At 36.9% G+C, this 26815-nt stretch overlaps 10 protein-coding genes, 3 long non-coding RNA genes and 1 other non-coding gene across 19 annotated transcripts; 6 read left to right on the plus strand and 8 right to left on the minus strand.

Moving 5' to 3' along the window:
* Positions 1-12: 12 nt before the first annotated feature.
* Positions 13-1991, plus strand: AT4G39955 (alpha/beta-Hydrolases superfamily protein). The gene is made up of 4 exons (NM_120159.3): positions 13-891; positions 1252-1344; positions 1434-1501; positions 1582-1991. Exons 1-4 carry the CDS (start codon positions 268-270, stop codon positions 1781-1783), a joined length of 987 nt encoding a protein of 328 aa, NP_568075.1. The 5' UTR covers positions 13-267; the 3' UTR covers positions 1784-1991.
* Positions 1992-3428: 1437 nt separating this feature from the next.
* AT4G39960 (Molecular chaperone Hsp40/DnaJ family protein) lies at positions 3429-6313 on the plus strand (the record flags this gene model as incomplete). 2 transcript variants are annotated; one of them, NM_120160.3, is made up of 8 exons in its annotated part: positions 3429-3515; positions 3881-3998; positions 4091-4232; positions 4333-4390; positions 4545-4587; positions 4864-4912; positions 4994-5077; positions 5158-6313. In NM_120160.3, the coding sequence occupies exons 2-8, from the start codon at positions 3889-3891 to the stop codon at positions 6013-6015; spliced, it is 1344 nt and encodes a 447-aa protein (NP_568076.1). In that variant the 5' UTR covers positions 3429-3515; positions 3881-3888. The 2 variants fall into 2 exon arrangements, with proteins under 2 accessions (NP_568076.1, NP_001329618.1); NM_001342562.1 differs by having other exon boundaries at positions 3515-3801; positions 5158-6015.
* Positions 3522-3903, minus strand: AT4G09955. The gene has a single exon (NR_142318.1). It is a non-coding gene; the product is annotated as an other RNA (long non-coding RNA).
* AT4G39970 (Haloacid dehalogenase-like hydrolase (HAD) superfamily protein) lies at positions 6233-8201 on the minus strand. The gene is made up of 10 exons (NM_120161.3): positions 7651-8201; positions 7527-7571; positions 7403-7453; positions 7241-7315; positions 7123-7156; positions 6968-7023; positions 6815-6874; positions 6674-6733; positions 6535-6581; positions 6233-6421 (listed from the first exon to the last, which is right to left on the minus strand). The coding sequence occupies exons 1-10, from the start codon at positions 8122-8124 to the stop codon at positions 6373-6375; spliced, it is 951 nt and encodes a 316-aa protein (NP_568077.1). The 5' UTR covers positions 8125-8201; the 3' UTR covers positions 6233-6372.
* Positions 7828-8159, plus strand: AT4G09975. Its single transcript, NR_142319.1, has one exon. It is a non-coding gene; the product is annotated as an other RNA (long non-coding RNA).
* A 1004-nt stretch (positions 8202-9205) lies between the features above and the next one.
* DHS1 (3-deoxy-D-arabino-heptulosonate 7-phosphate synthase 1) lies at positions 9206-11817 on the plus strand. Its single transcript, NM_120162.5, has 5 exons — positions 9206-9873; positions 9944-10221; positions 10333-10609; positions 10945-11190; positions 11276-11817. Exons 1-5 carry the CDS (start codon positions 9349-9351, stop codon positions 11525-11527), a joined length of 1578 nt encoding a protein of 525 aa, NP_195708.1. The 5' UTR covers positions 9206-9348; the 3' UTR covers positions 11528-11817.
* Positions 11818-11865: 48 nt separating this feature from the next.
* Positions 11866-11939, plus strand: AT4G39985. The gene has a single exon. It is a non-coding gene; the product is annotated as a tRNA-Ile (tRNA).
* A 228-nt stretch (positions 11940-12167) lies between these two features.
* AT4G09985 lies at positions 12168-12376 on the minus strand. Its single transcript, NR_142320.1, has one exon. It is a non-coding gene; the product is annotated as an other RNA (long non-coding RNA).
* On the plus strand, positions 12246-13673 carry RABA4B (RAB GTPase homolog A4B). The gene is made up of 2 exons (NM_120163.4): positions 12246-12649; positions 13033-13673. The coding sequence occupies exons 1-2, from the start codon at positions 12417-12419 to the stop codon at positions 13472-13474; spliced, it is 675 nt and encodes a 224-aa protein (NP_195709.1). The 5' UTR covers positions 12246-12416; the 3' UTR covers positions 13475-13673.
* On the minus strand, positions 13588-17251 carry AT4G40000 (S-adenosyl-L-methionine-dependent methyltransferases superfamily protein; the record flags this gene model as incomplete). 2 transcript variants are annotated; one of them, NM_120164.5, is made up of 15 exons in its annotated part: positions 16974-17251; positions 16807-16895; positions 16653-16719; positions 16465-16580; positions 16332-16398; positions 16205-16253; positions 16036-16121; positions 15699-15955; positions 15556-15611; positions 15396-15481; positions 15227-15319; positions 14873-15146; positions 14275-14795; positions 13951-14185; positions 13588-13874 (listed from the first exon to the last, which is right to left on the minus strand). In NM_120164.5, exons 1-15 carry the CDS (start codon positions 17136-17138, stop codon positions 13684-13686), a joined length of 2352 nt encoding a protein of 783 aa, NP_195710.3. In that variant the 5' UTR covers positions 17139-17251. The 2 variants fall into 2 exon arrangements, with proteins under 2 accessions (NP_195710.3, NP_001329785.1); NM_001342563.1 differs by lacking the exons at positions 16205-16253; positions 16332-16398; positions 16465-16580; ... (1 more) ...; positions 16807-16895; positions 16974-17251 and having other exon boundaries at positions 13684-13874; positions 16036-16168.
* Positions 17252-18138: 887 nt separating this feature from the next.
* SNRK2.7 (SNF1-related protein kinase 2.7) lies at positions 18139-20878 on the minus strand. The gene is made up of 9 exons (NM_120165.2): positions 20632-20878; positions 20467-20541; positions 19831-19932; positions 19698-19751; positions 19508-19600; positions 19322-19414; positions 19092-19196; positions 18855-18953; positions 18139-18710 (listed from the first exon to the last, which is right to left on the minus strand). Exons 1-9 carry the CDS (start codon positions 20749-20751, stop codon positions 18399-18401), a joined length of 1053 nt encoding a protein of 350 aa, NP_195711.1. The 5' UTR covers positions 20752-20878; the 3' UTR covers positions 18139-18398.
* A 14-nt stretch (positions 20879-20892) lies between these two features.
* On the minus strand, positions 20893-21099 carry AT4G40011 (uncharacterized protein; the record flags this gene model as incomplete). Its single annotated transcript, NM_001125674.1, has 1 exon — positions 20893-21099. One exon carries the CDS (start codon positions 21097-21099, stop codon positions 20893-20895), a length of 207 nt encoding a protein of 68 aa, NP_001119146.1.
* Positions 21100-22862: 1763 nt separating this feature from the next.
* AT4G40020 (Myosin heavy chain-related protein) lies at positions 22863-25050 on the minus strand. The gene has a single exon (NM_120166.2). It carries the CDS (start codon positions 24993-24995, stop codon positions 23148-23150), a length of 1848 nt encoding a protein of 615 aa, NP_195712.1. The 5' UTR covers positions 24996-25050; the 3' UTR covers positions 22863-23147.
* Positions 25051-25226: 176 nt separating this feature from the next.
* On the minus strand, positions 25227-26801 carry AT4G40030 (Histone superfamily protein). 4 transcript variants are annotated; one of them, NM_120167.4, is made up of 4 exons: positions 26576-26801; positions 26041-26112; positions 25882-25958; positions 25227-25796 (listed from the first exon to the last, which is right to left on the minus strand). In NM_120167.4, exons 2-4 carry the CDS (start codon positions 26110-26112, stop codon positions 25535-25537), a joined length of 411 nt encoding a protein of 136 aa, NP_195713.1. In that variant the 5' UTR covers positions 26576-26801; the 3' UTR covers positions 25227-25534. The 4 variants fall into 4 exon arrangements, with proteins under 4 accessions (NP_195713.1, NP_001078516.1, NP_001078517.1 ...); NM_001085047.2 differs by having other exon boundaries at positions 25313-25796; positions 26439-26599; NM_001085048.2 differs by having other exon boundaries at positions 25313-25796; positions 26202-26599.
* Positions 26802-26815: the final 14 nt, after the last annotated feature.

The following is a 26815-nucleotide window of genomic DNA, read 5'->3' on the forward strand; positions in this document are numbered from 1 at the left end:
TATTTTACATTAGTAATTTTATACTATTTGTCTCTATCACATACAACTTTATTATTTTTTAATTCTTGTGGGAATAAAATTTCAAAGGCAGGAACGGGAAGTCCACCAAAAAGGTGTTATTGTAAGGAATCAAAACATGTCACGTAATCACTAAGAATTATATTGTAATTATTTTTAATCCAATTCTTATTAATTACCTTTTTTTTATTAAGGTCACTTGTACTTGTCTCTGTCTCTGCAAGTCTCATCAGAAGAGGAAGAGAATCAATGGCGAGTTGCTTCAGCTACGTGTCTTCTCGTAACAAATGTTACCAATACAGCTTCTCTCGTGCTGGTCTCCGATCATCTACCTCCGATCTTGGCGACGGCACCGTCTTCCACTGTTGGATCCCACTTACTCACATCCACACCAAGCCCACGCTCCTCCTCCTTCACGGGATCGGAGCTAACGCTATGTGGCAGTGGGACCGCTTCATCGACCGTTTTATCCCCCGCTTCAACGTCTACGTACCGGACCTCATCTTCTTTGGCGACTCCTACACCACTCGTCCCGACCGCTCAGAGTCTTTCCAGGCGACTTGTGTCATGAAGGCGATGGATGCTTACGGTGTTAGGACCATGACCGTCGCTGGCCTCAGCTACGGTGGTTTTGTGGCCTACTCCTTGGCGGCGCAGTTTAAGGAGAGGGTAGATCGAGTTGTGCTAATATGCGCCGGTGTTGCTCTGGAGGAGAAAGACTCGGAGGATGGTATGTTCAAAGTGAAGAGCCCGGAGGAAGCGGCGGCTGTTTTGTTTCCTCAGTCTCCTTCGATGCTCCGGCGGCTTCTCCAGTTATCTTTCTATAAACCGCCGATTTGGATCCCTTCTTGCTTTGCCATGGACTACATTCATGTAAGTCTTCACCTTTTTTCACTCTTACTATTTCTATTTTTCTATGATGATTGATGCTTGTGAAATGTTAATAATGGGAATCTTTCATATATAGGCTCGTTTATTGTTGATTAGGGATGGAATGAAATAATCTTCCGATGAAGCTTAGTATCAATAAGTTTAGTCCTTTTGTGTATTCTTTCATTTAAATGGGCCCACCACATACTTTTGAGTTTTACAGACAAAATGTTTGTGTGATTATTATGGTGTTGAGTTGTTTAGTTTAGTTTCAAAGGCATCACTCTTTGATGTAAGCTAGACTAAGAGTAGTTTGTTTGAAAAGAGTATTTGTATTCTGATGTTGTGAGGATTTGTTGCAAGGTAATGTGTAAAGACTATCTTCAAGAAAGGAAAGAACTTGTGGAAGCTCTGCATAAGGGTAGAAGATTCGCCAATCTTCCAAAGATAACACAGGTGATCTCTCTCTCTCTCTCTCAGTTCATACAAATCTATATAAATTTAAAGATTATCATTGTTTGAATCCTGGTAACATTGATATGCAGCCGACATTGATGATATGGGGAGAGGAAGATCAAGTATTTCCAGTTGAATTAGCTCATAGATTGAAAAGGTTTTCTAATTTCATTATCACATTTTTCCATAATCATCATCATTTTTTTCTAAATGAATTGTCTTGTGTTGTTGTTTCAGATATTTAGGGGAAGACAGAGCACAATTGGTGTTACTGAAGAAGACAGGACATGCGATTAATGAAGAGAAACCAAAAGAGATGTACAAACACATGAAATCTTTTCTTTGCACTGACGCAATGATTCCTCAGAATCACCAGATCAATGCTAAGAGACTCATGTTAGCAAACTTGATATCCCCAGATCAGCAGATCAACAAGTGATGTTACTGCAGAAAAAAAAAAAGTGTTGTTAGAAGACATAATAGTTAATCATGTTTTTAGCTTGTCCCTAAATGTGATTTGTATCGTTATTGTTAAAGAAAGACATTGCTTCTAATAGTTGGAATTAAGAATACTTTTATTTCAAGAAAGTAATAATCATGTTCTTGAAGCTTGCCTTTTCTTTCTCATAAGGTTGTCAATTTTATTTAATCTCGTAGTACTAAAATGATATATATATATATATATATATATATATATTTTTTTTTTTTCTCATTTGATCAAATAAAATTATATTGGGTTGCTTTAATTTTCAGCCCTATACTAGTTGAAATCTCAACATTCCACCCTAAACTTTTAGGCACTTGAAAAACCACCATAAATAATTTTAATCTCGATAAAACTACATGTACTTTCGGATTTGTTCTTAAAACTACGCCTCCAATTGAACCGACCAGTTAACCGATAATTATACATCCGGTTTGACTTACCCATAATTTAACCGAAACTAATCCGATTTTGACTCTATTTTAGCCTAATTTTGACCCACACAAAATGTAAATAAATTGTCTTATTAAGAAGTAAAAGTATTTTTATTAATTTGTATTTGTGATAAATAATTAAAAATATTAAATTATTACTTAATTTTAGCAAAACTTAATATGACAAAATATACCCCAAATTATATTTTGAGCTACATTTTGTTATAAAATTTTGATAATATACAAACATATACATTTTCCTTTTGGCAATCATTTATATTTTTTTATAAATCTAAAGCTATGTCTTTTTTAAAACAAAAATATTCATTTTTCTTGAAATTATAATATATGACCTTTGAACTCTATATGTAATGAAATTCAAAATATATGCCAAATTTATTTTTATAGATATCCGTAAACACCACAATCAAAGTATATATTATGGTATTTATAAATTTATTTTTCTTTATAGATTCAGTTTTCTTTTTATATATTCAAGATGAGTTATATATGTATATATATATATATATATTTATATGATTATGGTGTTTTTAAAAAGAAAATGACCTTTGAATTATTAAATTTAGAGTATATACCAAATACATTTATATATATAACACCATTGTATTTATAAAAAGAATTTGTTGTCTATTTTGTTATATTATTTTGCGGTATATTTTGTTTATTACCAAAATATATACTAAAATTTTATTATGTAATTTTGTGTGGTATATTTTGTTATTTTATTATTTTGGTAAAATTAATTAATTTATTTTTAATTTTTTATAAAAATAAATGAAAATAAATAAAATGTATTTTTCTTCTAAAGAATATATTTTTTGGGTATAAATTGGGTTAAAATAGAGTCAAAATCGGATTAGTTTTGGTCAAACCGGATGTATAATTATCGGTTAACTGGTTGGTTCAATTGGAGGCGTAGTTTTAAGAACAAATCCGAAAGTACATGTAGTTTTATCGAGATTAAAATTGTTTATGGTAGTTTTTCAAGTGGCTAAAAGTTTCGGGTGGAATGTTGAGATTCTAACTAGTATAGGGCTGAAAATTTAGGCAACCCAATTATATTTACTAAAACTACTAATAAATGATAACGAAAAACAAATTGTAAAAATAGTTTAATTTAAGGGGTAAAGTTGGAAGTTGGAAGAGTGAGAGAGAGTTGTCTTGTTTCATTTGAGTCTACTCGTTTTTTCTTATCTATCGCAAAACTCTCCCGTCGTCACCATTCGATTACGGTATGATTCAGCTTCTCTCGTTTGATTAGAGTCATCCATAGAATGTTGTTTTTCTATGTTTTCCTTCACTTGTCTTGATTTTTCCTCTAACTAAATGGTGGTGGCTCCAAGCTCGTGTTTTTACAGATTTGTTCACTCGAATTTCTTTAGAAAGCTGTGATTTTTTTCTGCTTAGTGGTTGAAGAATTCGTATGTTTCGTAATGGGTGCAAGCTTATTTGCGGTGAAAGTGAAACTCTTTTTGTCTCGGGTCGAAATTTCATGAAAATTGCATATAATCTTCTTAGGTTTTTAAAGCTTTCAACTTTCGGTTTGTTTGTTGAAGAAATTGGGTTTTGTTAGCTGAATCTAGTTCTTGTGTTGCAGGGAGTGTAATGGCTCTTATACAATTTGGAAGTTCATGTGTTGCTCAATGGGGGATTCTTCGTCCTCGGTTTGCTGTTAAAGCTTTTTATCCAAGCAGATTGGAGTCTCACCAAGACAAGTATGATTGTTGTAGAATTTTAATGCTTTGTTGAGTTATATTATTATCTGAAAGGCTAATTGAATTGTTTTTCTTTTGTTAACCTTTTGCAGTTGCATCAGCCAAATAAATTGTCTGGGAGCTTCAAGGTCGAGTATGTTTGCACAGGGCTCTTTACCCTTCTTGTCATTGACGGGAGTATCTCCTAATACACATTCTCGTAGAGGAGCTCGCTTCACTGTTAGAGCTGATACTGTATGTTTACATACCCTTTCTTTTAGACTTTGAATGAAGCTTTTTTTTTTTTTTTTTTTTTTTGCTGAAGAGTGTGTGTATTTGTGTGTTCAATTTCCAGGATTTCTATTCTGTCCTTGGAGTCTCGAAAAATGCAACCAAAGCTGAGATTAAAAGCGGTATGCAATTCTATTTCACTGAGTTCCCTAATCAGGAAAATGCAACACTCATGTGTAGCATTGATGTTTCTCTTTGATGAGCTTCATGTGTTCAGCTTTTAAGTTGTGCTTTTCTATAGTTTGACAATGATTCTACTCTGCACCTATTTTGCAGCTTATCGGAAGCTCGCTAGGAGTTATCATCCAGATGTGAACAAGTAAGTGAAGGGTTTAGTTTACTTTGTATCCAGTATAAGGTCTTCGTCTGTTTATATTATTTACCTTCCTGCATCAAGATTGGTGTGTTTCTTGTTACAACTCGATTACAATATTTGAGAAACGCTCAGTCTAGAAAATTATTGCAATTCGTTGGTTAAGTCTCTCCTTATATGAACGAACATACGACCACCAACCTGTAAAATTTTGATGAAGAATTTCTGAAACTGCTTCAAAAGGTTTCAGTTGTCACAGTTCTGTTTACACTTTGATTACAGGGATGCTGGGGCAGAAGATAAATTTAAAGAAATAAGTAATGCATATGAGGTAAAGTCCTTTAGATGTGTTTTTTTATCATTCTGCTGATACTTGAAGAGCCTAAACATTGTTTTTATTATTTTCTTGCAGATCTTATCAGATGATGAGAAAAGATCTCTATACGACAGATATGGCGAGGCAGGAGTTAAAGGCGCTGGAATGGGAGGCATGGGGGTAAGTATATATGTTTCTCTAAGACATTTGAATCAACATTCTGATGATAAGAATCTTATCTGAAATTGTTAATTTTGCAGGATTATAGTAATCCGTTTGATCTATTTGAGTCATTATTCGAAGGAATGGGTGGGATGGGAGGAATGGGCGGTGGAATGGGTAGTAGAGGTTCAAGGAGCAGAGCTATCGATGGTGAAGATGAGTATTACTCACTAATCTTGAATTTCAAAGAAGCGGTTTTCGGTATTGAGAAAGAAATTGAGATATCTCGGTTAGAGAGCTGTGGGACTTGCAATGGTTCTGGAGCTAAAGCGGGAACCAAACCAACCAAATGCAAAACATGTGGCGGGCAAGGACAGGTGGTAGCATCAACGAGGACACCACTCGGTGTATTCCAACAAGTGATGACTTGCTCTCCGTGTAACGGAACTGGGGAGATATCAAAACCGTGTGGTGCATGCTCAGGAGATGGACGTGTGAGAAGGACAAAGCGGATTAGTCTTAAAGTTCCTGCGGGTGTGGATTCTGGAAGTAGGTTAAGAGTGAGGGGAGAAGGGAATGCAGGAAAGAGAGGTGGATCACCGGGAGATCTCTTTGCGGTTATTGAGGTTATTCCAGATCCGGTTTTGAAGCGTGATGATACAAATATACTTTATACGTGTAAGATATCGTATGTAGATGCCATATTGGGGACGACTTTGAAGGTACCAACAGTGGATGGAGAGGTGGATTTGAAAGTACCGGCAGGGACACAACCAAGCACGACATTGGTGATGGCTAAAAAAGGAGTTCCGGTTTTGAATAAGAGCAAGATGAGAGGTGATCAGTTAGTGAGAGTGCAAGTTGAGATTCCTAAGAGATTGAGTAAAGAAGAGAAGATGCTTGTTGAGGAGCTGGCTGATATGAGCAAGAACAAGGTAGCTAATAGCAGGAGATAAACCAACACACAATATTAGTGAAATGTGATGTTATATAGATTCATCATTCTCTGCTTGTCGTCTTTCTAATGGTTCGTCTAACGATGGAGAAGATAAGCAAGAGGCAAAAGAAAGACTTATTAGGTGAGAGGAAAATTTGAAGAACTCTGGTTTTGGGTTTTCCTCTTCAATTTTTGTGTTTTACTTTTAAAACAAATTTTATGGATTTATCAGGATTCAGGGTAGGTCTTGATTGTATTGTACTGCTATTTTTATACATTTGAATCTTCTTTTCTTATTAATGAAAATTTTATCAAACATAAACAACAAATGTACAGTTGCAGAAGAACAGTCAGAAATGAATAGGAGACAAATGTCTTAAGCTGCAGTGACTATTGTTTGAAGCAGAGTTTCCAAGTCCTTCAATCTACAAACAACAAGGAAACACCATAAAGTTAGCAGATGGGTACGAGGAACAGAGAGAACCTTTACGCATAATTTTTGTGAGAAACTTCAAGTTTGATATATGATCCTACTTACTTCACATTGCTGAGATCAGGGTATACGGCAATCGCATCATTGAAATTCTGGATAAAAAAAAACAAAGTTTCCGCCTGTTCTTAAACCAAAGAGCAAAAGAATAGAGAAGTGAAGAAGATGTTGTTGTTGTAGACCAGACCTGATCAGAGGTTGAAGAAGTGTACGTGATCACACATGACATCCCTGCTTTTGTAGCAGCCTATATATAGATTAAAAGTCAAGGCATTTTAAGATTTTCTTTCAAGAATAGCGAGGACAAGCAAAAGATAAGACTTTTGACCTGCAGGCCAATCACACTGTCCTCTACGACCAAACAGTCTTTCACTGAAACACCTAGCTTCTGCAATCAACCAACATATACAGAATGTGAAACTTGGGCTAATTCTTCTTGTTAAGTTATATTAACTTTCATTTTACTTGGGAGTTATATTACCTCGGCAGCTGTAATATATATCGAAGGATCGGGTTTTTTCTCCTTAACATCATCCCCTACAAAGCCAAATATACAACCAAATGGATTCAAACTTTAGAAAAGTGTTTAACACATAAAATGCAAGTATAAGAAGAGAGAGAATGTGATGAAATCACCTGCAAGGAAGCAATCAAGTCCTTGGAACCGCTCCTAAACGACATAAAGTATAATCGATAAAGAAAAAACTTGAAAGAAGCATGGTAGATCAGAGATTGGCGAAAGGAAACAACTTACGATATCGATTAGATTCTCGAGACATAAGATTACTGAACTCTTTGTAGCTGCAGAACAAACAGCTAGTTTTTTCCCCTGAAAGCATTTCAAGAACCTATTCTCATAAAGAGCTAAAAATACAGTTTAGACAATTATAAAAGGCTAAAAAGAAGATCTTATTACAGCAGCTTTTGCTTCATCCATTAGTCTTATTACACCAGGTCTTGGTTCTACCTGAAAGTAAAAAGCAGAGAGAGTTAGTTTCTCTCAGAGTAAGTAATCCCAAAACTACGATTTGGCTACTTACACTTCCTGATTTTATGATTTCTTTATACCTCTCAGTTTTCCAATCCTGCAAAAGATAAGAATCCAATCTTTTAACATCAACATTGCAGTAAATTATAGATTTGGTTCTTCTTCAGGCAAGTGACCTGAAGAGTATCGATTAACTTGGCTCGATCATCGTCATTCTGAGGAGGAGAGTCAAAAATGGTGGAAGTTGGCCATCCATTTTCTTTGAAATACCAACGCATTTTCGGTTTCCCACCTCCGACTAGATTCTGAAACTTATCGTAGAACTCGAGGCTCCAATCGAGAGACTCAGAGGAAGAAGGAGGACATCGAACATCGAAATGCGAGAAAGCATCGTTGTAAGCTTGACGGTGTAGATTCTCGGATTCGAGAATCACGCCGTCGCAATCGAAAATCAGAGCTTCTAGAGAACGTAAAGGCAATGCCGAGACAGGAGAAGAAACTCTAGATTTCGAATAAACGCTTCTTGATTTGAAACGCAGCGTTTGGAAACGAGGAAAGCCGATGAGCGACGAGGAAGAAGTAACGGAGGAGGAACCAGCGGTGGATGATGGAGAGAAGAGAATCGCAGAGTGGTTGCAAGAAACCGCCATATCGATGAATCTCTGTCTCTCTCTGGGTGTGTGTGGTTCTTCTCAAGATAAAATGAAAAAAAAAACAATCTGTGGTGGCTATAATTTGCGAAAACCTAATTTTCTTTACAAATAACGGTCAATAACTAACTTTTACCGCTCCATTTTTGTATTTTTGTTCAAATAATTAGTTGATGAATATTATAGGATTTTGAATAAGATTCTGTAAAATAATACTTTTTTGCAGATATAAAAAACTATCATCATCCAATAAAGACAGATTTTTTATAAGAAAAAAATCAAGCAATCAAGCATTTCCAAAACTATGATCCATTAAATGCTCTAAACTTATTGTAATGATTTTGGTAGGGGTTGATATTCGATTTTCTATCACATTAATTTTATTTAAAATCCTTGTGTTTCATATATATAAAGGGAAGTTAGTATAAGATGGTGACAAATATTAAAAGGGCGTGGTCCATGAATTCATCATATCTTATAAAAGGATTCAGTGTGTGTGTTAGGTGGTGATAAACACAAATTAGTCTTTAGATCATATGCAACTTGATGAGTGGTGGTAGATTTGGTTGGTGAAGGCTTTTTTTGTCATTAGCCCAATTTCCGGACTTCCCTTTAAATTTTTTTTTTGTCATCATCCAAATTTTGATAAGTGGCATCAAATTTCGAATGTTTTAAATGAGCTACCTAAAAAAGAAATATTATACGTAACGTGGCATAAATTAAGTTAACAAACATAAATATTGGAATATATTTTTATACTTTCCAAATTCTGGTTTTTCAACCTTTTGTTTTGTTTTGAGCTTTGTAAATCAACAACCAAAAGTTTTTAAATGTTATCTAGTATCTACCAAATTTTGGATCGGTTCAATCAAATTGAATCATTCTTTACTTTTTAGCATCATCTATTATAAAATTTATTTTTTACATGAAAAACGTTTCCTTTAACGGTGGCCAAAAGAGACAAAAGCTTCCACGTCGCCTGAAAAATATCTCAAAGCACACAATTTACATAAATACCCCTACGACGGCCAACAACCCTCTTTTTGGTACACTAGTGTTCTGTCTGCAAAACAAAAAACTCTGAAAAGTCGAAACCAACCCTCTCCCTTATAAATACCTTCTTCTCTTTCCACATTGTCTTCTCTCTCCTCACATCAAAACCGCCTCCATTTCTCATTCTCTCTCTCTCTAAAAAACCAAATCCAGAGTCAGAGAAAATCTGTGATGGCTCTTTCCAACGCCTCCTCTCTCTCCACCAGATCTATCTACGGCGGTGATCTTTCTCACCGTCCAAGCAACCGTCAATCATCCTTCACATTTCATCCCGCCGTCAACACCAAGCCTAAATCCGTTAACCTCGTCACGGCTGTACACGCGGCTGAGCCAGCTAGAAACGCTGTTTCAGTCAAAGAATCCGTTGCGTCTTCTTCGTCTGGTGCATTGAAATGGACTCCAGAGAGCTGGAAACTGAAGAAGGCTCTGCAACTTCCTGATTATCCTAACGCCAATGAGCTTGAGTCTGTGCTTAAAACGATAGAGGCTTTTCCTCCGATTGTGTTCGCCGGAGAAGCTAGGAATCTTGAAGAGAGATTGGCTGATGCTGCTGTTGGTAAAGCTTTTCTTCTCCAAGGAGGTGATTGTGCTGAGAGTTTCAAGGAGTTCAATGCTACTAATATCAGAGACACCTTCAGGGTTCTGCTTCAGATGAGTATTGTTCTTACATTCGGTGGCCAGGTTCCGGTCATTAAGGTCAGATCGATGAATTCAATCTTTCTTGTTTTTTCTTTTGAGCGGAATTTGAGAGAATTTGTGTGTTTAGGTTGGGAGGATGGCTGGTCAATTTGCAAAGCCTAGATCTGATGCATTTGAGGAGAAGGATGGAGTGAAATTACCAAGCTACAAGGGAGATAACATCAATGGTGATACTTTTGATGAGAAATCCAGGATTCCTGATCCTAATAGGATGATTCGAGCTTACACTCAATCTGCAGCTACTTTGAATCTTCTTAGAGCCTTTGCCACTGGAGGTTACGCTGCTATTCAAAGAGTTACTCAATGGAACCTTGATTTTGTTGAACAAAGTGAGCAAGCTGACAGGTACACCCAACTCATCAACTCAATTTTGAAAGCAAACTTTTCTAGATGAATTAGTGATGGTGATAGCAGCTATCCTAGGTTATGTAAGGTGCTAAAGGTTTTGCTGTACAGGTACCAGGAATTAGCTAATAGGGTTGATGAGGCCTTGGGGTTCATGTCTGCATGTGGACTTGGCACGGATCATCCACTTATGACTACAACTGATTTCTACACATCCCATGAGTGTTTGCTTCTGCCTTATGAACAGTCCCTTACAAGGTTGGATTCAACTTCTGGTCTCTACTATGATTGTTCTGCACACATGGTCTGGTGCGGAGAGCGTACCAGACAATTGGATGGCGCTCATGTCGAGTTTCTCAGGGGGATTGCTAATCCTCTGGGCATTAAGGTACTTTTAACTTTTTCAAAGAAAAATACAAAATTCAACGCGTAGGTAGAGCGATAATATGCAGCTTCTTACTGATATACTTAAACCAATGATTAGGTAGATATTACTTTTGGTTTATGATAAAGCAAAACAGAGTAACATTTGAGAGGTTTATGCTTGGTCTCGTAGCATTTTTTGTTTTTTTCTTCTCTTATCTTGCAAATCAGACGGTTGATTTTGATTGTCTTTTCTTCAGTGAGAGACTGGTAGCTGGTTTGATTTGCCACTGAATAACGAGAGTTTATTAAGTTGAGTTTTAAGCGGAATCGATTGAATAACCAAAACTCTTGTTGCAGGTGAGCAACAAAATGGATCCCTTTGAGCTGGTTAAGCTAGTAGAAATCCTGAATCCTAATAACAAGCCTGGAAGAATCACTGTAATTGTGAGAATGGGTGCCGAGAACATGAGAGTTAAGCTTCCCCACCTGATCAGAGCAGTCCGCAGATCAGGCCAGATTGTGACATGGGTCTGCGATCCAATGCATGGAAACACCATCAAAGCACCTTGCGGTCTTAAAACACGTGCCTTTGACTCAATACTGGTACACACTTTATAAGCTAAACCTCTCATAAGCGTAACATAGATTTGCCATAACAGAGATTTAAACTTCCTGTCTTTTTCTACAGGCTGAAGTCCGAGCATTCCTTGATGTGCACGAGCAAGAAGGAAGCCACGCGGGCGGTATCCATCTCGAGATGACAGGTCAGAACGTGACAGAATGCATTGGAGGGTCCCGCACTGTGACCTACGATGACCTCAGTTCTCGCTACCACACACACTGTGACCCAAGGCTGAACGCGTCACAGTCTCTTGAACTTGCCTTCATTGTTGCAGAACGGCTCAGGAAGAGAAGAACGGGTAGCCAGCGTGTGTCTTGAGTCCGGTTCTTCCCTTTTATACACTTTTTGATTCCAAACAAATCTTTTCTCTTTGTCCTGTGACTGTGAGTTGGTGTCTTTATGACCTAAGTTAAAAGCCCCAAAAGCCTCTCTAGGAGGAGTAAACCTGTTTCTGCTGTGGACAGACCATGTCATGTCATTGTTCTTTATGTTAACTTTAATGTCAAACCGTGTCACTTACACTAGTGTATATTTCTTTTTACATATCTACACGAACATGAAACTTGTCTTCTAGTTAGTACTAAAGATTGATCTTCGTCTTTCGGCTATTCGTAAACTAGAAATGAACAAATCTTTAGAAAACGATCTTCCAAAATGGCCCATTAGCTCAGTTGGTTAGAGCGTCGTGCTAATAACGCGAAGGTCGCAGGTTCGAAACCTGCATGGGCCATTTTTCATAATATCTTTTTTTTTCTTCTGAGTTTCGTCGTAAATAAACAATCCGACGCCGACGGTTTTGGGACCCCCCACTAATCAATATCGTGTCCCGCTCACTTAACCCAAAATATGATCCCCTACGTACCTCTTTACTCTCTTCTGGTGCTCCCAACAACCATACTTCGTCTCGATTTCCATCACGTGTTCTACACTTCTCTTTATTCCACGTGTCATGATCTTGGCTCATAGTCACTCTCAATTACCAAAGACTCTCACACACTAGATCATACAATAACACAACAATTTAAATCAAGCAGTCAATAATCAGCCAACTAGCTTTTTAATTTTCTCTACAATTCCTCTGTCGCTCTCACCAGTTAACAGCTACAGCACAAAACTGTAACCACGCTTCCGATCTCTAAAACCTGAGAGAGAGAGAGAGAGAGAGAGAGAGAGACAGAGAGAAGTGTTTCAATAGTTTGGCGTGAAGATGGCCGGAGGAGGCGGATACGGCGGCGCATCGGGGAAAGTTGATTACGTCTTCAAAGTTGTTCTAATCGGAGATTCGGCTGTTGGGAAATCGCAACTACTTGCTCGATTCGCTAGAGACGAATTCAGCATGGATTCTAAAGCCACCATCGGCGTCGAGTTCCAAACTCGTACCCTCTCCATTGAACAAAAAAGCATTAAGGCTCAGATCTGGGATACCGCTGGTCAGGAAAGGTACGATTTCTAAGATTCTCTGCGTTTTGGAATCTTAATCCGAAGAATTTTACTGGATCTGTAAATGTTTCCATGAAAGCGACTTGGTTTGACTAGAAGATGTTGCATAGATTTGTTTCCTATTTTGTACATCTACTTTATCTTGACCAGATCCTGAATTTGTTATCATCGAAATGTATACTTGTATTTAGTGTTTTATCCGATCGAACGATAAAGGGAATCTGGAAAATCATGTGTAGGAATAATGCTCCATCTCAATTTTAATCAGCATCATGTGTAGGTTCGAGATTTTGTGTGATTTTTAGCTGATTTGAATCAATTTGGAACAGAAGATTTGGAATCGGTCTTTCGTTTCGTGACTTTGCTTTTGTTGCTCTTAGCAGATACAGAGCCGTTACAAGCGCATACTACAGAGGAGCAGTTGGCGCAATGCTGGTTTATGATATGACGAAACGTGAGACCTTTGAGCATATTCCGCGTTGGCTTGAAGAACTGAGGGCGCACGCTGATAAGAACATTGTCATCATCCTTATTGGAAACAAGTCTGATCTAGAAGATCAAAGAGCTGTTCCCACTGAAGACGCTAAAGAGTTTGCTGAGAAGGAAGGACTCTTTTTCCTCGAGACCTCTGCTTTAAACGCAACCAATGTCGAAAACTCCTTCAACACTCTAATGACTCAGATATACAATACCGTGAACAAGAAGAATCTTGCATCTGAAGGCGACTCAAATAACCCCGGTTCATTGGCTGGTAAGAAGATTCTCATCCCAGGTTCTGGACAGGAGATTCCCGCTAAGACCAGCACTTGTTGTACTTCTTCTTGATCTGTCTCCTACTCAAGCAAGATTCATTTTTTTTCCTCCTGAAATTTGTGATAGAGAATGCTACTTTCATTGTATATTCTTTTTCGAATCTGGCTTGTTTGCTAGTTCATTAAACATTGGTGTGCAATTGGACACCGATAGAAAGTATTGGAACAAATAGCTTTTGAATGAAATATGAAACAAACAGTCTTTGAGAGTTAACGTCAGCTTCAAGCTGTCTCAGCAGTCTTGAAACAGTTCTCAGCTTTTTCTTTTTCTTTACTTCTATCAGAAAGCCTCTGGATAAGTTGGTGACAATCGACTGTTGTGACCATAACGGTTAAGCTAGCCTTGCCCTTCCAGCATCCAATGGCTATTGTTGATGAATTCACTTTGAATTGTTCTGACCCGAGCTGAGAATCTGTAGGAAGCACAAACAGTTAAAATCATATCCCACATGACCAACCAAAAGTATCTTATATAAAACCGATACACACCATCAACGAGAACCATAACGCAAGATCCCAAGGCTAGTTCTGCTGCTTTCTCACCAATCTGTGGATGTATGAAATCTAGAAACTTGATTGATTTGTGTTGCAGGAGATTCTTGAAATCCGCCATTGTTGCATAAAGTATTTGCTTGGTCATGTACGGAAGGATCACAGGCAATCCCTCTGACGTTATTCGGAATGAGCAACAGTTGGCTTCACATTCTTTTGCAGATTGTTTCTCCTGCGTTTTTGGTTAGTTAATAAATACCGCCTCTGCTATATTTGTATTTGATCAAGAGAGAGAGAGGGATGAAACTATATTGTACTTACAAACATCTTGAGGCCAACAGAGGAGATCTTGAGCGGCTTCCCAACTGCAAAATTAAGCTCAAGAACATTCTTAACTGCTTTCGAAACATAGTAAATCCTTTTCACGTTTCCGTGGCTGCTTATGTCGCTGTTTCTAGTCACGAGATGACCATACAGCGGAAACGATTCATCTTTAATGCCGTAAAATGTCTTGATCCCGTTGATCCCTGTTTGATCTCTCAAGAAAACAACAGGGTAAAGGCCTTTCCACTTCCCTTGCATTGATGGTACTTCTCTCTTGCCTTCTATATCATCAAGTTTTTGAGCCAATTCTACGATACCTTCATTCCAGGTGCTTTCCATCTCCGGCGGCTCAAAGCCATTCTCTGAAACTGTTGCTTCTAAAACTATTTCCTCTGTACCCTCTTCAGGTTTAGTAACCACAGTGTCAGATACTGCTTCATACGAAGAAGACTTCTCAGATGAGTTGATGTTGTTTCTAGTAGACAAATTCCTTTTCTGAGTTACTTTCTCCTGAAAGTCTGCAAGAAAATGATCCGGAATTCGTATTAAGGAATCAACTAGAGAGGTTATGCAACAGAAAGTTCTTCTAATTCACCTGGTAAAGGTGAAACTTTGTGAAGGACTGCAATGAAAAATCCCCCAGTGTTTTGATCATGAGGCAGTATCCTCATACAAAGTTCAAGGGGAAGATCACAGACTTCTTCGGCTGATTCATCAGAAGAGATAGAAGCCATTTCTTCATAGCTGTTTTTGCCACCCGATGAGTCTTTATCACTTTTACCAGAAGGAAACATGCTCCTAAGAACTCCGTCTCTCTGTGACTTTGGAACATCTTTGTAAGATCTATACCAGCCACCTCTGTCATGCACCTGAATCCACACAGATACAAACCATGATTAAAGCTTCATTACTACTCATCCTTACTTCAAAGTAATAGGTAATTTTTTACCTTCCATTTCGTAAGACCTGGTCTTCTAATAAGTTCTGGAAGCTTATCTGAGACATCTACAAGCTCAACAGAGCATCCACATCTCCTCAGAATCTGAAGAATACTAACAATATATCAGTATCCAGAAGAATAGGTCAACGGAGAAAGAAGAAAGAAACTATCAAATTACTTCAGCAACAACAGCTTCATCTTCAATTGGGTTCATTGAGCAGGTTGAGTATACCATTCTCCCACCAACTTTTAGCAGAGATAAACCTGAAACCATACAATGCAGATAAAAATCAAAACATAAGATTCTGAGACTCGGATCATCTGAGAAAAAAGCTTACCTCTCATGGCAAGCACAACCTGTAGACTATGAAGTCCATTGCCAGATCCAGAATTCCTGTGCAGAAACCGAGGAAAACAAGTAAGAATCTTGAAGCAATTGGAATCAACACATGTCAATTTAAAAACTCATAAATAGAGAAACCATCTTCGCCATATGTCTGGAGCCTTGCGCAGAGTACCATCACCACTACACGGGACATCACATAAGACACGATCAAAAAGAAGCTGATCGATGGGATGAGGATTAGTCTCAGATGCTACAGACAAGGTTCTCTTGGTGTTGCAACTGGGGAAATGTTGACCTTCGTTGTTAGTGACCATCAAATTGGTCGTACATGTTCTTTTCGTTTGGTGAATAAGAAGATTAGATCTTTTATAATCAACATCATTCGCCACCACCTGATTCAACCAAACAAAATTAGAAATAAACATGATCTATCAACCAAAAAAATGAGTAAAGATGAGAGAGTATTACAAACCATTCCATTAGGTAGAGATCCTGGTTCTGATGATTCATGTATTATTTCAAGCAGCTGAAATGTCTTGGAACCAGGTGCAGCACACACTGTTCAGACAAGTGAATCAGTTAACTATATTACTCCTCAAGTCCATAGCCATCTGTAATAATGTCGAATACAGTTCACTCACTGTCGAGAACAAAATGATCTGGATGTACATCAAGGAAGAGAGGAGGTACCTACGTAATCATAAAAGTCACCACGAAAACTATAAAATGTACCGATGAATGTCATTAAAGAATGTAACACAACCATACCATGCTAACTGATTCTTGCCTGGTCATGTTCCCAGCTTCAGTTTCTAACTTAAGAAACTCATGAAACCTGAATAAGACAAGTAAGCGAATGGAATTGAATACTTGTTCTGAAGCAACTGGCATGAAAATGTACCTCTCAAGTGTCTGGTTTTTCCTAATCTCCTTGCGTGAAAAATTAGAATGCCAAGCAAGATTCTTAGGATACCAAGGCAGAGGCTTGATAGCCTCCAATTCACCACTCTCTATAGCCTAAGTAAGGAAAACAAATCTGAGTGCTTCTTATTAATGAGAGACTATAAAAGAGAAGAGTCATGAATTAACCTCAGCCTGAAGAGATATCATGAAATCATTCTCCAATTTCAGTCGAATCTCATCACAAAATTGACCACTGAAGAATCATAAACAGAGACCACTTACTTAGTCAAACAAAAAAACTTATACTTTGAAGGATACTAAATGAAGTAAGGATACATACTTGGAATAAACTCTGAAAGCAGCAGGTAATGGCTTACGAAGAAACTCCATAAACGAATCCCACTCTTGAGCTTTCACTATTCTTTGTTCCTTATACACACCGCAACAATGTTGATTAGAAGAAAAGTTTCCAAATCCATGCAAGTGTCATTGATTCTATACAGGTACCTTGTAATACTCCTCAAAATGAAGATTTGAGCAGATGGGCTTTTGCAAGTTGTTGGAATCAAAGGAAGCTTCGGATTTGAGGGGTTTTCGAACATTGTCGTCGTTGCTATTTTCGATTTGATTTCTCTTCGAAGTTGAACCTCTGTGTCGTCTCCCTCTTCCCATTTTTGTTGTTACCGTCGCCGAGTTTTTTTGTTTTCGCCGGAGGCGTCACAGCGCCGATGGGTTTTATGGGTTTTTAAACTAAAATTGATTTCGGTTTGGTTTACATTGCTTTTGAGAAGAAAATAAATAAATAAGACACGCGACATAAAGCATGCTTTGGGCTTACGACTGGGCCGATAACCATATCTTCCAGCCGTCTTAACACTGAAAAGCCCAATACGTTTTGACTTCTCTGTTTCTTGCTTTTTAAGCCAATGACTCTGTTTTTTGACTTCTCTGTTTCTTTTACATGTTGTGAGTGACTTTTACAGAAAAAAAACAGTTCTCATTGTCCGCATCACACGTGGATATCCTCGCAGACATTTTCTCTTGCGTTGCGTCTCACGCACAGCAACTAAACACCGACACAGTCCTTAGAAGGAAGTTCAAGAGAGCATGCTCTCTAGTCTCTCCAAAACCTAACAGAGCCTCAACTACTTAACTTCGAGAACGAGGCTTACAAAACCTACATGATGTTCCTCCAATACATGGTTACTTGCAATCCAAACGTCTCCAAAGAACTAGATCTCGAGTCTCTTCTAGTCACTGAATGCGCAAAAATCGTGAAGATCTACCTTAAATGCACAGATCCACAGCAACAACAACAAAGAAAACCGGTCTTATGGGGTTCTTCCGATGGAATCAGATCGTGTAGAAGAAGCAACGGCGAGAACTTCGCTACTTGTTTCTTCACTCGAAGCTTTGTGCTCATTAGAAGCAGAGTCTCTGAAAAACACACATCTTTTGTTATAGTCGAGTGGATAGACCAAAATCAATGGTTATTTTTTTTTTTTTTAAGGGACCATTAGCTTAGGTTGAGAATCATCGATTGTGAACCTATTATGTTTTCATTTTTGTTTATGAAATATTTGCATTTTTATCAACAAAAAAAAAAGTTTAGGAATCAGAAGACACAATTACATATATATTTTTCTATGGATTATTCTAAAGTGCAAAATAAATTATATACATATATCTTTGGATTCTAGTTAAACAAGAGAAGTATTGCAATAAAGGAAAGTAATGTAATAGATTATAGACATATACATAATAACATAAATAAAGACGCACAAAGCTTATACGTACTTTATTTAACTTGATTAGAGGTGAATGATTTCCACTTCATCATACAAACATACAACACAAGATCATCTGATATTCTCAAGCGGCATACATGTAAAACATATGCATAGACATACTCACGCGTGCATGCATATGAAATCATAGAGCACATACGAAATCACCATTTCTCTCCTCATCATCATCAACATCATCATAAATATCAGCATCATCAATATCATCAAGATCAATGCTCCCATCTATTAACCCTAATCCACCATTATTATCCGTACCATTTACTCCCTTTCTTGCTTCCTCTATTATCTTCACTATCTCTTCAACACTCTGTCGACACTTCTCTTCTTCTTCTTCTTCTTCTTCAACTCCATTATCGCATTTCTCTTCCTCCGGCGGCACAACCAAAGGGCCCTTCAAGAACCACGGGTGCTTTTCGATTTCCGGTACAGTTATTCTCTATGTCATGGTTTCAAAGTTCAAATTTCAGTTTTAAAAGTAGTAACCAATGTAGAATCAATCCATATGAAACATTTGTTAAACCAATTATCGGAACCGGTATGGTATAATTTACATAAACTGGTTAGGGTATTATGTGATTACCTTATCAGGGTCAGCCACAAAGATACGAGACAAGAGATGCTTGCACTCGGAGGAAATCCTGACGTAATCCGGTATGGTGTAGTGTACACTTAATATCCTCTGCAAGTAATATTGATCATTCACATTAATTATTATTCTTAAATAAATTTTAATTAGTGACCAAAAAAAGATTATATATAAAATGCTAATTAGTGGAAAGAACGTTTGATATAATTTAAGGGGTTAATCTTACAGTACCTGAATGGTGTTTCTAATGTTCCGTGGATCTTCGGGATCTTCAAAGGGATAAGCACCAACTAACATTACATATAAGGTCACCCCACACGACCACACATCTGCAATCTATATACATTTAAGATCATATGTTAATATAAATTATATGACCTTCTTTATCAAACAAGTTGTTGTTGTTATTAATTTACTTTAATCAATCTATTATTGTAGTTAATTAATAATTTAATTTGTACCTTTCCATTATATTCTTTCCGGGACAAGACTTCCGGAGCAACGTAAGCCGGAGTTCCCACGGTGGATTTTGGTTGAGAGTGTAAAACTGATGACTGCAATTACAGTTCAAAATCAAAATTATACTCAATGAATTGTGTCTAATCACTGAAGGTTACTTAGATTACATGGTGTACATATAGTTATACCTTGGAGTATCCAAAATCACATATTTTAAGATGCGACGACGGGCTCCCGTCTAAGAGTGTATTCTCGAGCTTAAGGTCTCTGTGACATATTTGCTACATTCAAAATGAACAAAATAAAATTCAGTAAGCAGTAGTTTCAATGGTATGATATCACTTTTGGAGATTATTCATATTAGAAGACTAAACGTACCATAGCGTGACAATAGCTAACTCCCGAGATAAGTTGTTTGAAATAATATCTTCCCTAAAACAATAATTAGCAAAAGTTAATTATCAATGTAATTATTAGATTAATCGTCGCTAATGATGAATTAAAGTTATACTTCGTCTTCGCTGAATCTACCGGCATTGCAAATTCTTTCAAAAAGTTCACCACCAGCTGCATACTCCATTACTATGGCAAGATGTGTTGGTGTTACAAAAACCTGCAATATAGCCCAACAATAATCCAACCAAATAAACATATTTATTTTAATTCTTTTTTTATTATATTCAAGATCGAGACGACCTAACGATTGCTTCTATTTTTATATAATCTTGAATTTGTAATTGCTGTCATATGAACTCTAATTTGGACCGTTTGAGAATGGGACATATGAAATTTAATACATTCTTTTAGAACTTAGAAGAAGTCTAACCATGTGAAATTAATACACATAAATTACATGGCCAGATATTTCTTACTTTTATATTACCGTGGATCGAAATTCAAACTAACGTACGGATATCAAATTTCACGCCAATTTTATCTTGCAGTGGAAAAATATATGTTAAAATTGAATATTTTGTACACTAACCATAATTATTGCCACTAGCTTATTATCACGTATTGGCTGAAATTTGTCATAGATTTCTTTTTTGTTTTGTTCGTTTATGTGTGTTTTCTACTAAACCAAAAATCAGACACGATTATATATGGATATAGTCATGGTTTTGATCATTATCATATACATACGTACCTCTTTAAATCTGATGATATTAGGATGCTTCAAGTCTCTGTGGTTTATGATCTCTCTCTGAACATGTTCATCAATCTGTATAAAGCCCATTTCATAATTTGAAAAAATGATTACTAAAAAAAAAGAAAAAAGAATATTTACGAGGAGATTAAAGAAGAAAAAAACCTTAAGGCCTCTTTCGATGTATTTAACGGCGTAAAACTCTCCGTTGGCTTTTTCTCTGACAAGCTTAGCAACTCCAAAGTTACCGGAACCAAGATCTCTTAAGATGTCGTATCTCTCCATTGATCGGAGGATCAAAGAACAGAGAAAAGAAAGAGAATATTGTTGTTCTATGTCTCTATCAAAAACTATGTCGTTTTGCTTCCTCGAGGTTATTAAAGCAAGATGCTAAAGAATTTAAGCTTTTTTTCTCTCATGGTTCAGTCACATATTAGCATATTTATATACAGACATACGTACAGATACAGTCAGCACCAACTTACCTTTATGGGCCCACGAGACTGTTGGGCCGTCAATATTATTGTTGAATATAGGCCCATTTGACACGTGGCATCTCTCAAAAACATGAACAACAAGGACAGGAACAAGGTGGTGAACTTGCAAACCGTTAAATTTGGTTTGTCTCTTCATCGATATTTATGATGTGTACCTTCTTCGGAAGAGACCAAGAATTATACGTTTTCTCGCAAGAGAAAAATAATTCATTGTCAATACATATAATTAATCCTTGTATGTTATATAGTTCATCAACATCTCAGAGATTGAAAAGTGAATACCTGATTAATAAATGCGATTACCCATTTTTAGTAATATATTCAATCTTTTAAATTGAAGTTTTCTACCAAACTTACCTGTTTTAAAATTAAATAAAGATACCTAATTTTCTTATCTTAGAAAACATAAAGAATGGCCCACATTTTAGATTTCGTGATCATTTTCCGCAACCCAATAAACAAACAAACTCATCTAAATATTATAAATGAATTAATAATTGAGCTTAATCTTTATTTACAAAACAAAATTTTAGATGTCGACCAAATTAACAGGTCAACGGCTAAATGATCAAAAGCTAAAAGCCAATAAAAAATGTTGCTTAAACAAATTACGTGGTCTATTAAACAATGCGTGCCTTAGATCATTATTTGATCCTTCTGTTTGTTTCTTTCATTGTGTATAATCTTTTTCTTGCTTTTTTTTTATAGATAGGTAAGCAAAATGTTTAGCAGACTTCGTTATAGTCGCCCCCCATAATGTTTTTGTTTTTTTCTTTCATTTTTATCGTTTTAGTATAATGTATTTGCATATAAATAATGTGTGTATAATCAAATACTATATTCGTGATGATTCAAACAGCTCTGTTTTTTTTAAGATACGCTTAACAAAATCCTCTCAATGATCTCTTGTGATCTTAAGGAAAATTATCCAGCTTAGTGTTATCTTATACATATCCTTCATATGTTATTTTGTTAAGACTTGAGATATGTTAATCTAAACAATTTGTTAAGACACGAACTTATGGAATAGAGATATAGAGGGTTAAGAAGTCAACGCCTTGAGAAAGCGAAATAGTAGAATTAATAAGGTAAACCAAAGCATTCGTATACGTGGCGATATACTATCCGTACATGTGGCAATTTCGAAGCAAGTGACAAAACTAGATGCCAAGTGGAAGTGGTGTTTTGTGCGTCAGGGCGTAATGGAAAAAGGTTACGTGGGAGGTTAATATTGGGCCGTGATGTAAAAGCCCATCACCGTTGAGTGGTTGGGTGATAGCAGAATTGTCCCCACATTTTGGTTGCTATTATTGGAAGGCTATTATACATTTGAAAAACTTATGAATTTCATTATGATTTCCCAAATATCGAGACCAAAAACTATTATAATAATGAAATTTCTTAATTTGTTGGAATCTTGTATACCTTTTTCCCACAATATGGATTACATTTCGCTTTGTAATCTGGTTAAATGCGAAAAGGATGTCAATTTTATTAGCATAAATAGAAAATAAAGCTATAGCATACAAACACATGGGAATTTTTCTAGTAAAAAGTTAACTTTTCAAGGCTTTTAGAAAAGGCAATAAAAGAATCGCACTAGAGGATTTGAGGAGTGCAAATGCGAAATTGGCTAATAAAAAATTGATTTTCTACATATATTTTATATAACAAAACATTTTGATTTCACTTTCTATATTCAAATAAAGTGGATTTCTTTTTTAATGTATTAAAATATTTTCATTGTAAGTTGCAACTATGACACCTTTACCACATTGTTTGAGCTTTTTCAGTTTTATTTCATTTTGTGTTTTACATAAGAAAATCGAAAAAGGTCTCTCTGGCCCATATAAATAGACAAATAGTGAAACAAGTTAAATATATTTCCAACAAAATAAGCCTTGTTTATGTTCATTTATTTATAGAGAATCTTCGTTATTGGGCCGACTAAGGCCTATAACGAGAAATCAAATCATACCGAAACCATAGCAACCGGTTCGTTCCGGTAAAATCATAAAGCGATTCAACATGTTAAGAAAGACAAAACCTGCACATATTAAAATGATCAAGTCCTTATTACAACACATTCAAACGTTTGGCTGGCTATGTACAAAAGAAAAGTTCCTGCAAAACTCAAACTGTAGAAGAAAACACAACAATGGCATATCATTAACACAATGCTCTTCAGGGCTCCGGAGACATCGGCGGTAGTGGCGGAGATGGAGACGTGGGAGTCTGAGGTTGCTGCTTATCTTGTGAATCAGTGGAAGATTCTTTCTTGTGTGAGAAACTTAAGCTTTTCCTCCTAACAAGAAGATCACCAAATCTACGTATAAACGCCTTCTTCTTCCTTGCTACTGCTCCTTTGTCATTTAACTCTCCTTCTTCTAAATGATTCCCATCCAAATTCTCCAAATCCTCTGGATTTATCGTCTCTACTTCTTCCAAAAACGTACACGAAGACCTCCTTTTGTGATGCATTTGTGCATGTGGCGTCTCTGCTATATCAAAGATCGAACCTTTGAATAGATATGAATCTGAACTTGGAGAGTTTCCTTCACCACTTTCGTCACTATTCTCTTGATGATTCCCACCGTTTGCGTTTTTTGTCTCTTCCTCTGATGTTTCTTTGTTGTGCTTGTGGTTGTGATTGTGATGAGCTAGCTTCATGATACTGAAACTACAAGTTTTCCCAATCATCCTCTTATCGAAGTTCTGATGTGTCTGCTCTTTCTTCTCCTTGTCTTCTTTCTTCTCGCTATGTTCTTTCTTCTCCTTCTTGCTCTCTTTCTTCTCCTTCTTGTTCTCTTTCTTCTCTTCCTTCTTCTCCTTCTCCTCAATCTTCTTCTCAACAACTTCTACAACTTCCTTTGGCATCGACTCTTGTCTGTTTAAGCTTCTCTGTTTCTCTTCCTCCATAGCTACCTCTATTTCAGACAGCATCTTCTTCAACTTCTTAATATTGTCATTAGCCACAGCTTCATTAACCTTCACTCTCTCAATCTCCTTCAAAGCAAACTGCAGTTCCTCTTCCTTATCCAACAAGGCATCCTTCAAATTCGAATTCTCAGCTCTCGCAATCCCAGCTGCTTCTTTCGCAACATTAGCTTCGTTAATCGCTTGTTTTAGTATATCCCTAACCTTATGATTCTCTTCTTTAGCCTTCTTGCTCAAATTCTCAGCAGCAACAAGAGCCTCAAGCAACCTATTGTTCTCATCAAGAAGTGAATTCTTCTCATCTTCTCCTCTCTTTATACAAGTCACAAACACAGATTCTTTCCCATTCCAAGCCAAAAGCGATTCCTCTGCTTCAATCCTTAGTCTCTCACTCGTGTTCTTAAGTAATTCAGCATCTTTCCTCACTTCCTCGTACTTGTCCTTCCATTGCTGAGACTCTATCCTAGCAGCCTCGAGCTCTGTTTCCACAATCACAAGCTTCTCTTTCGTTTGGCTACAATCAGTAGCTACCTCTTTCAAAGCTAAAGCCAAATCATCCATTGCTTTCTCGTTAGTCATCTCTGCATCAGTCGCTGATTTAAGCTCGTTCTTAACCGATTTCATCTCTTCTAACAATTCAGAAACCTTTAAAGAAGAGGCTTGTGCAGCCTCATGAGCCTGTGCAAGACTCTCCTTGGTCGATTCCATCTCAGTCTTCAAAGACTCAATATCAAAATCCTGAACAGAACTATCGTCTTCGTCTTCCTCGCTGGAATCTTGGCTATTGTAAGATGTATCTATCTTCTCTTTTAATGAAGCAATCTCTACCTTTGACTCTTCTACCAAAGCTTTGGTTTCCTCTAACTCTCTCGATTGATCTTTAAACGAATCAAGCAGTTTCTTCTCTGCAGCTTCAAGATTCTTGATGAAGATGTCTTTCTTCAATAACTCTTGTTTTAAAGAAACGACTTCGTTTTCTCTGTTCTCAAGGGAAGCTTTCATTTTGTAAAGCTCTGTACCAATATCCGCAACTTTGTTCGATGAATACCTTGGAGAAGCTACATCAATGGACGGTTTCTCATCGACTTCTCCCATAGATGATAGAATGTTTTTTATTCAGCGTTTCCGAGGAATTTTTGGTAATGGCCAATGGGTTTATTAGAAGATTGACTAAGAATATATTTAAGAGGTTGACAAAAAGATCTATTGGTCAAAGAAAGAAAATTTGGTTCAAAGAGGAACTTATTTCCTTATTTTTAGGGTTAGTTTTATCGAGAGCCGTCTATTTTATCGTCTGATATTATTATTTTCTTTGGTCAAAAGTCCAAAATCTGATTCTTTTAAAAGAAAGCATTCAACAAATCCAAAATTATAGAAAAAAATCAGCCATTATTTGAAGAGAAAGCAATGGTGACGAACAAACGAGTTAAGAAAACATAAGAATTTAACAAAAGAGTTAAAAAGAGTTCGCAACACACATAATAATAAGCTTAAAGAACACAACATTCTTAGATTGCAGACTTCTTACTACTCTTACTACTACATACCCAGAGATTTAAAAAACACAGCAATTAAGATCTTGCTTTCATAAAAAACAAAAACTACTTGAACCAAATCTCGGATTCTTGGTTGGCTTAAGCGCGTTCACCTCTGATACGACGAGCGAGCTGAATGTCTTTGGGCATTATGGTCACACGCTTGGCATGAATGGCACAAAGGTTAGTGTCTTCAAAGAGACCAACAAGATATGCTTCTGCAGCTTCCTGGAGAGCTAAGACAGCATGGCTCTGGAAACGCAAATCAGTCTTGAAATCTTGAGCAATCTCACGGACTAGCCTCTGAAATGGCAGTTTCCTGATAAGCAACTCAGTACTCTTCTGGTACTTACGGATTTCACTGAACACCAAAAGATAAGAGGAATGTTAACACACAATGTTACATAATCTCAAAGAATCACATACAAATCGAAGAAGGGACAAACCGGAGAGCAACAGTTCCAGGACGGTAACGATGTGGTTTCTTGACTCCACCAGTAGTTGGTGCAGATTTACGAGCAGCCTGAGGTTAATAAAGAAGGAGATTAACATTCAACTTCACAACACAAGTATTATTTGAAAAAAGAGACAAGAAGGAACAAAACCTTAGTAGCAAGTTGCTTCCTTGGAGCTTTACCTCCGGTGGACTTACGAGCGGTTTGCTTGGTACGAGCCATCTGCGCATTTAACAAGAAATTGAACAGTCAATTGGGGATTTTCATTATCCATAACTAAATTTTGAAGAAATTGGAATACTAAACGTCACCACTTAAAACCCTAATCCAGATGAATCGTTATCGAACCAGATATAACCAAAAGGGGCAAAATTGACTCGAAAACCCTAGTTCTCGATACACGGCTAGGTAATGACAATCGCACACAGACAAATCTGGTTATACAGAACTTCGAAGCAAGAAAAAAACGATGAAGAATGGATCATCCAATAAATCGACTAGACTCAATCTTCACAGGTTTATCGATCCAGCAAACTTAAAAGACGGACCTTTATTTTCAAACTGGAATGGGACAAAACCCGAAACTCTATTGTCGTAAAATCAGATCGCGGAGACAGTAACAGAAAAAACATTAAAAAGTAATGGAAAGACCTAAACCCCTGATCTAATTACAAACAAATCATACCTGTTCTTCGCCTGAGCTGACTTTTGTTTTGTTTTGTTTTTTTGTCTTTCGTAACAAAAGCAGTAATAGGGGATGATTGAAGTAGTGGTTGTGGCCGCAATGTAGTTGAATTATTATTTATAATACTCACGAAAGGGTTATCACGATACGCTCCTTTGTGCTTTCTCACATTCTTTATCCTACGGTTCAAACTATTGTACATTGTGTTTTCTCAACACAGCCCAACGGCCACGATTAGAG

Source organism: Arabidopsis thaliana, chromosome 4 (genome assembly GCF_000001735.4).
Source record: "Arabidopsis thaliana chromosome 4, partial sequence".
Lineage (NCBI taxonomy): Eukaryota > Viridiplantae > Streptophyta > Magnoliopsida > Brassicales > Brassicaceae > Arabidopsis > Arabidopsis thaliana.

Excerpts from the sequence above, each read along its gene's own strand:
- AT4G39955 (NM_120159.3), top strand. The coding sequence starts at position 268 with ATGGCGAGTTGCTTCAGCTACGTGTCTTCTCGTAACAAATGTTACCAA. Across the intron at positions 892-1,251 it reads TTGCCATGGACTACATTCAT|GTAATGTGTAAAGACTATCT; the intron begins GTAAGTCTTCAC and ends ATTTGTTGCAAG. Across the intron at positions 1,345-1,433 it reads ATCTTCCAAAGATAACACAG|CCGACATTGATGATATGGGG; the intron begins GTGATCTCTCTC and ends ATTGATATGCAG.
- AT4G39970 (NM_120161.3), bottom strand. The coding sequence starts at position 8,124 with ATGGCGGTTTCTTGCAACCACTCTGCGATTCTCTTCTCTCCATCATCC. Across the intron at positions 7,157-7,240 it reads TCGAGAATCTAATCGATATC|GAGCGGTTCCAAGGACTTGA; the intron begins GTAAGTTGTTTC and ends TATGTCGTTTAG. Across the intron at positions 6,875-6,967 it reads TATATATTACAGCTGCCGAG|AAGCTAGGTGTTTCAGTGAA; the intron begins GTAATATAACTC and ends GGTTGATTGCAG.
- DHS1 (NM_120162.5), top strand. The coding sequence starts at position 9,349 with ATGGCTCTTTCCAACGCCTCCTCTCTCTCCACCAGATCTATCTACGGC. Across the intron at positions 9,874-9,943 it reads GCCAGGTTCCGGTCATTAAG|GTTGGGAGGATGGCTGGTCA; the intron begins GTCAGATCGATG and ends TTGTGTGTTTAG. Across the intron at positions 11,191-11,275 it reads GTGCCTTTGACTCAATACTG|GCTGAAGTCCGAGCATTCCT; the intron begins GTACACACTTTA and ends CTTTTTCTACAG.
- RABA4B (NM_120163.4), top strand. The coding sequence starts at position 12,417 with ATGGCCGGAGGAGGCGGATACGGCGGCGCATCGGGGAAAGTTGATTAC. Across the intron at positions 12,650-13,032 it reads GATACCGCTGGTCAGGAAAG|ATACAGAGCCGTTACAAGCG; the intron begins GTACGATTTCTA and ends TGCTCTTAGCAG.
- SNRK2.7 (NM_120165.2), bottom strand. The coding sequence starts at position 20,751 with ATGGAGAGATACGACATCTTAAGAGATCTTGGTTCCGGTAACTTTGGA. Across the intron at positions 19,752-19,830 it reads GTAGATTCAGCGAAGACGAA|GGAAGATATTATTTCAAACA; the intron begins GTATAACTTTAA and ends TTATTGTTTTAG. Across the intron at positions 19,415-19,507 it reads GTGATTTTGGATACTCCAAG|TCATCAGTTTTACACTCTCA; the intron begins GTATAACTATAT and ends CTGTAATTGCAG.
- AT4G40020 (NM_120166.2), bottom strand. The coding sequence starts at position 24,995 with ATGGGAGAAGTCGATGAGAAACCGTCCATTGATGTAGCTTCTCCAAGG.
- AT4G40030 (NM_001085047.2), bottom strand. The coding sequence starts at position 26,522 with ATGTTTTTTCTGTTACTGTCTCCGCGATCTGATTTTACGACAATAGAG. Across the intron at positions 25,959-26,040 it reads GGAAGCAACTTGCTACTAAG|GCTGCTCGTAAATCTGCACC; the intron begins GTTTTGTTCCTT and ends TATTAACCTCAG. Across the intron at positions 25,797-25,881 it reads CCTGGAACTGTTGCTCTCCG|TGAAATCCGTAAGTACCAGA; the intron begins GTTTGTCCCTTC and ends TTTGGTGTTCAG.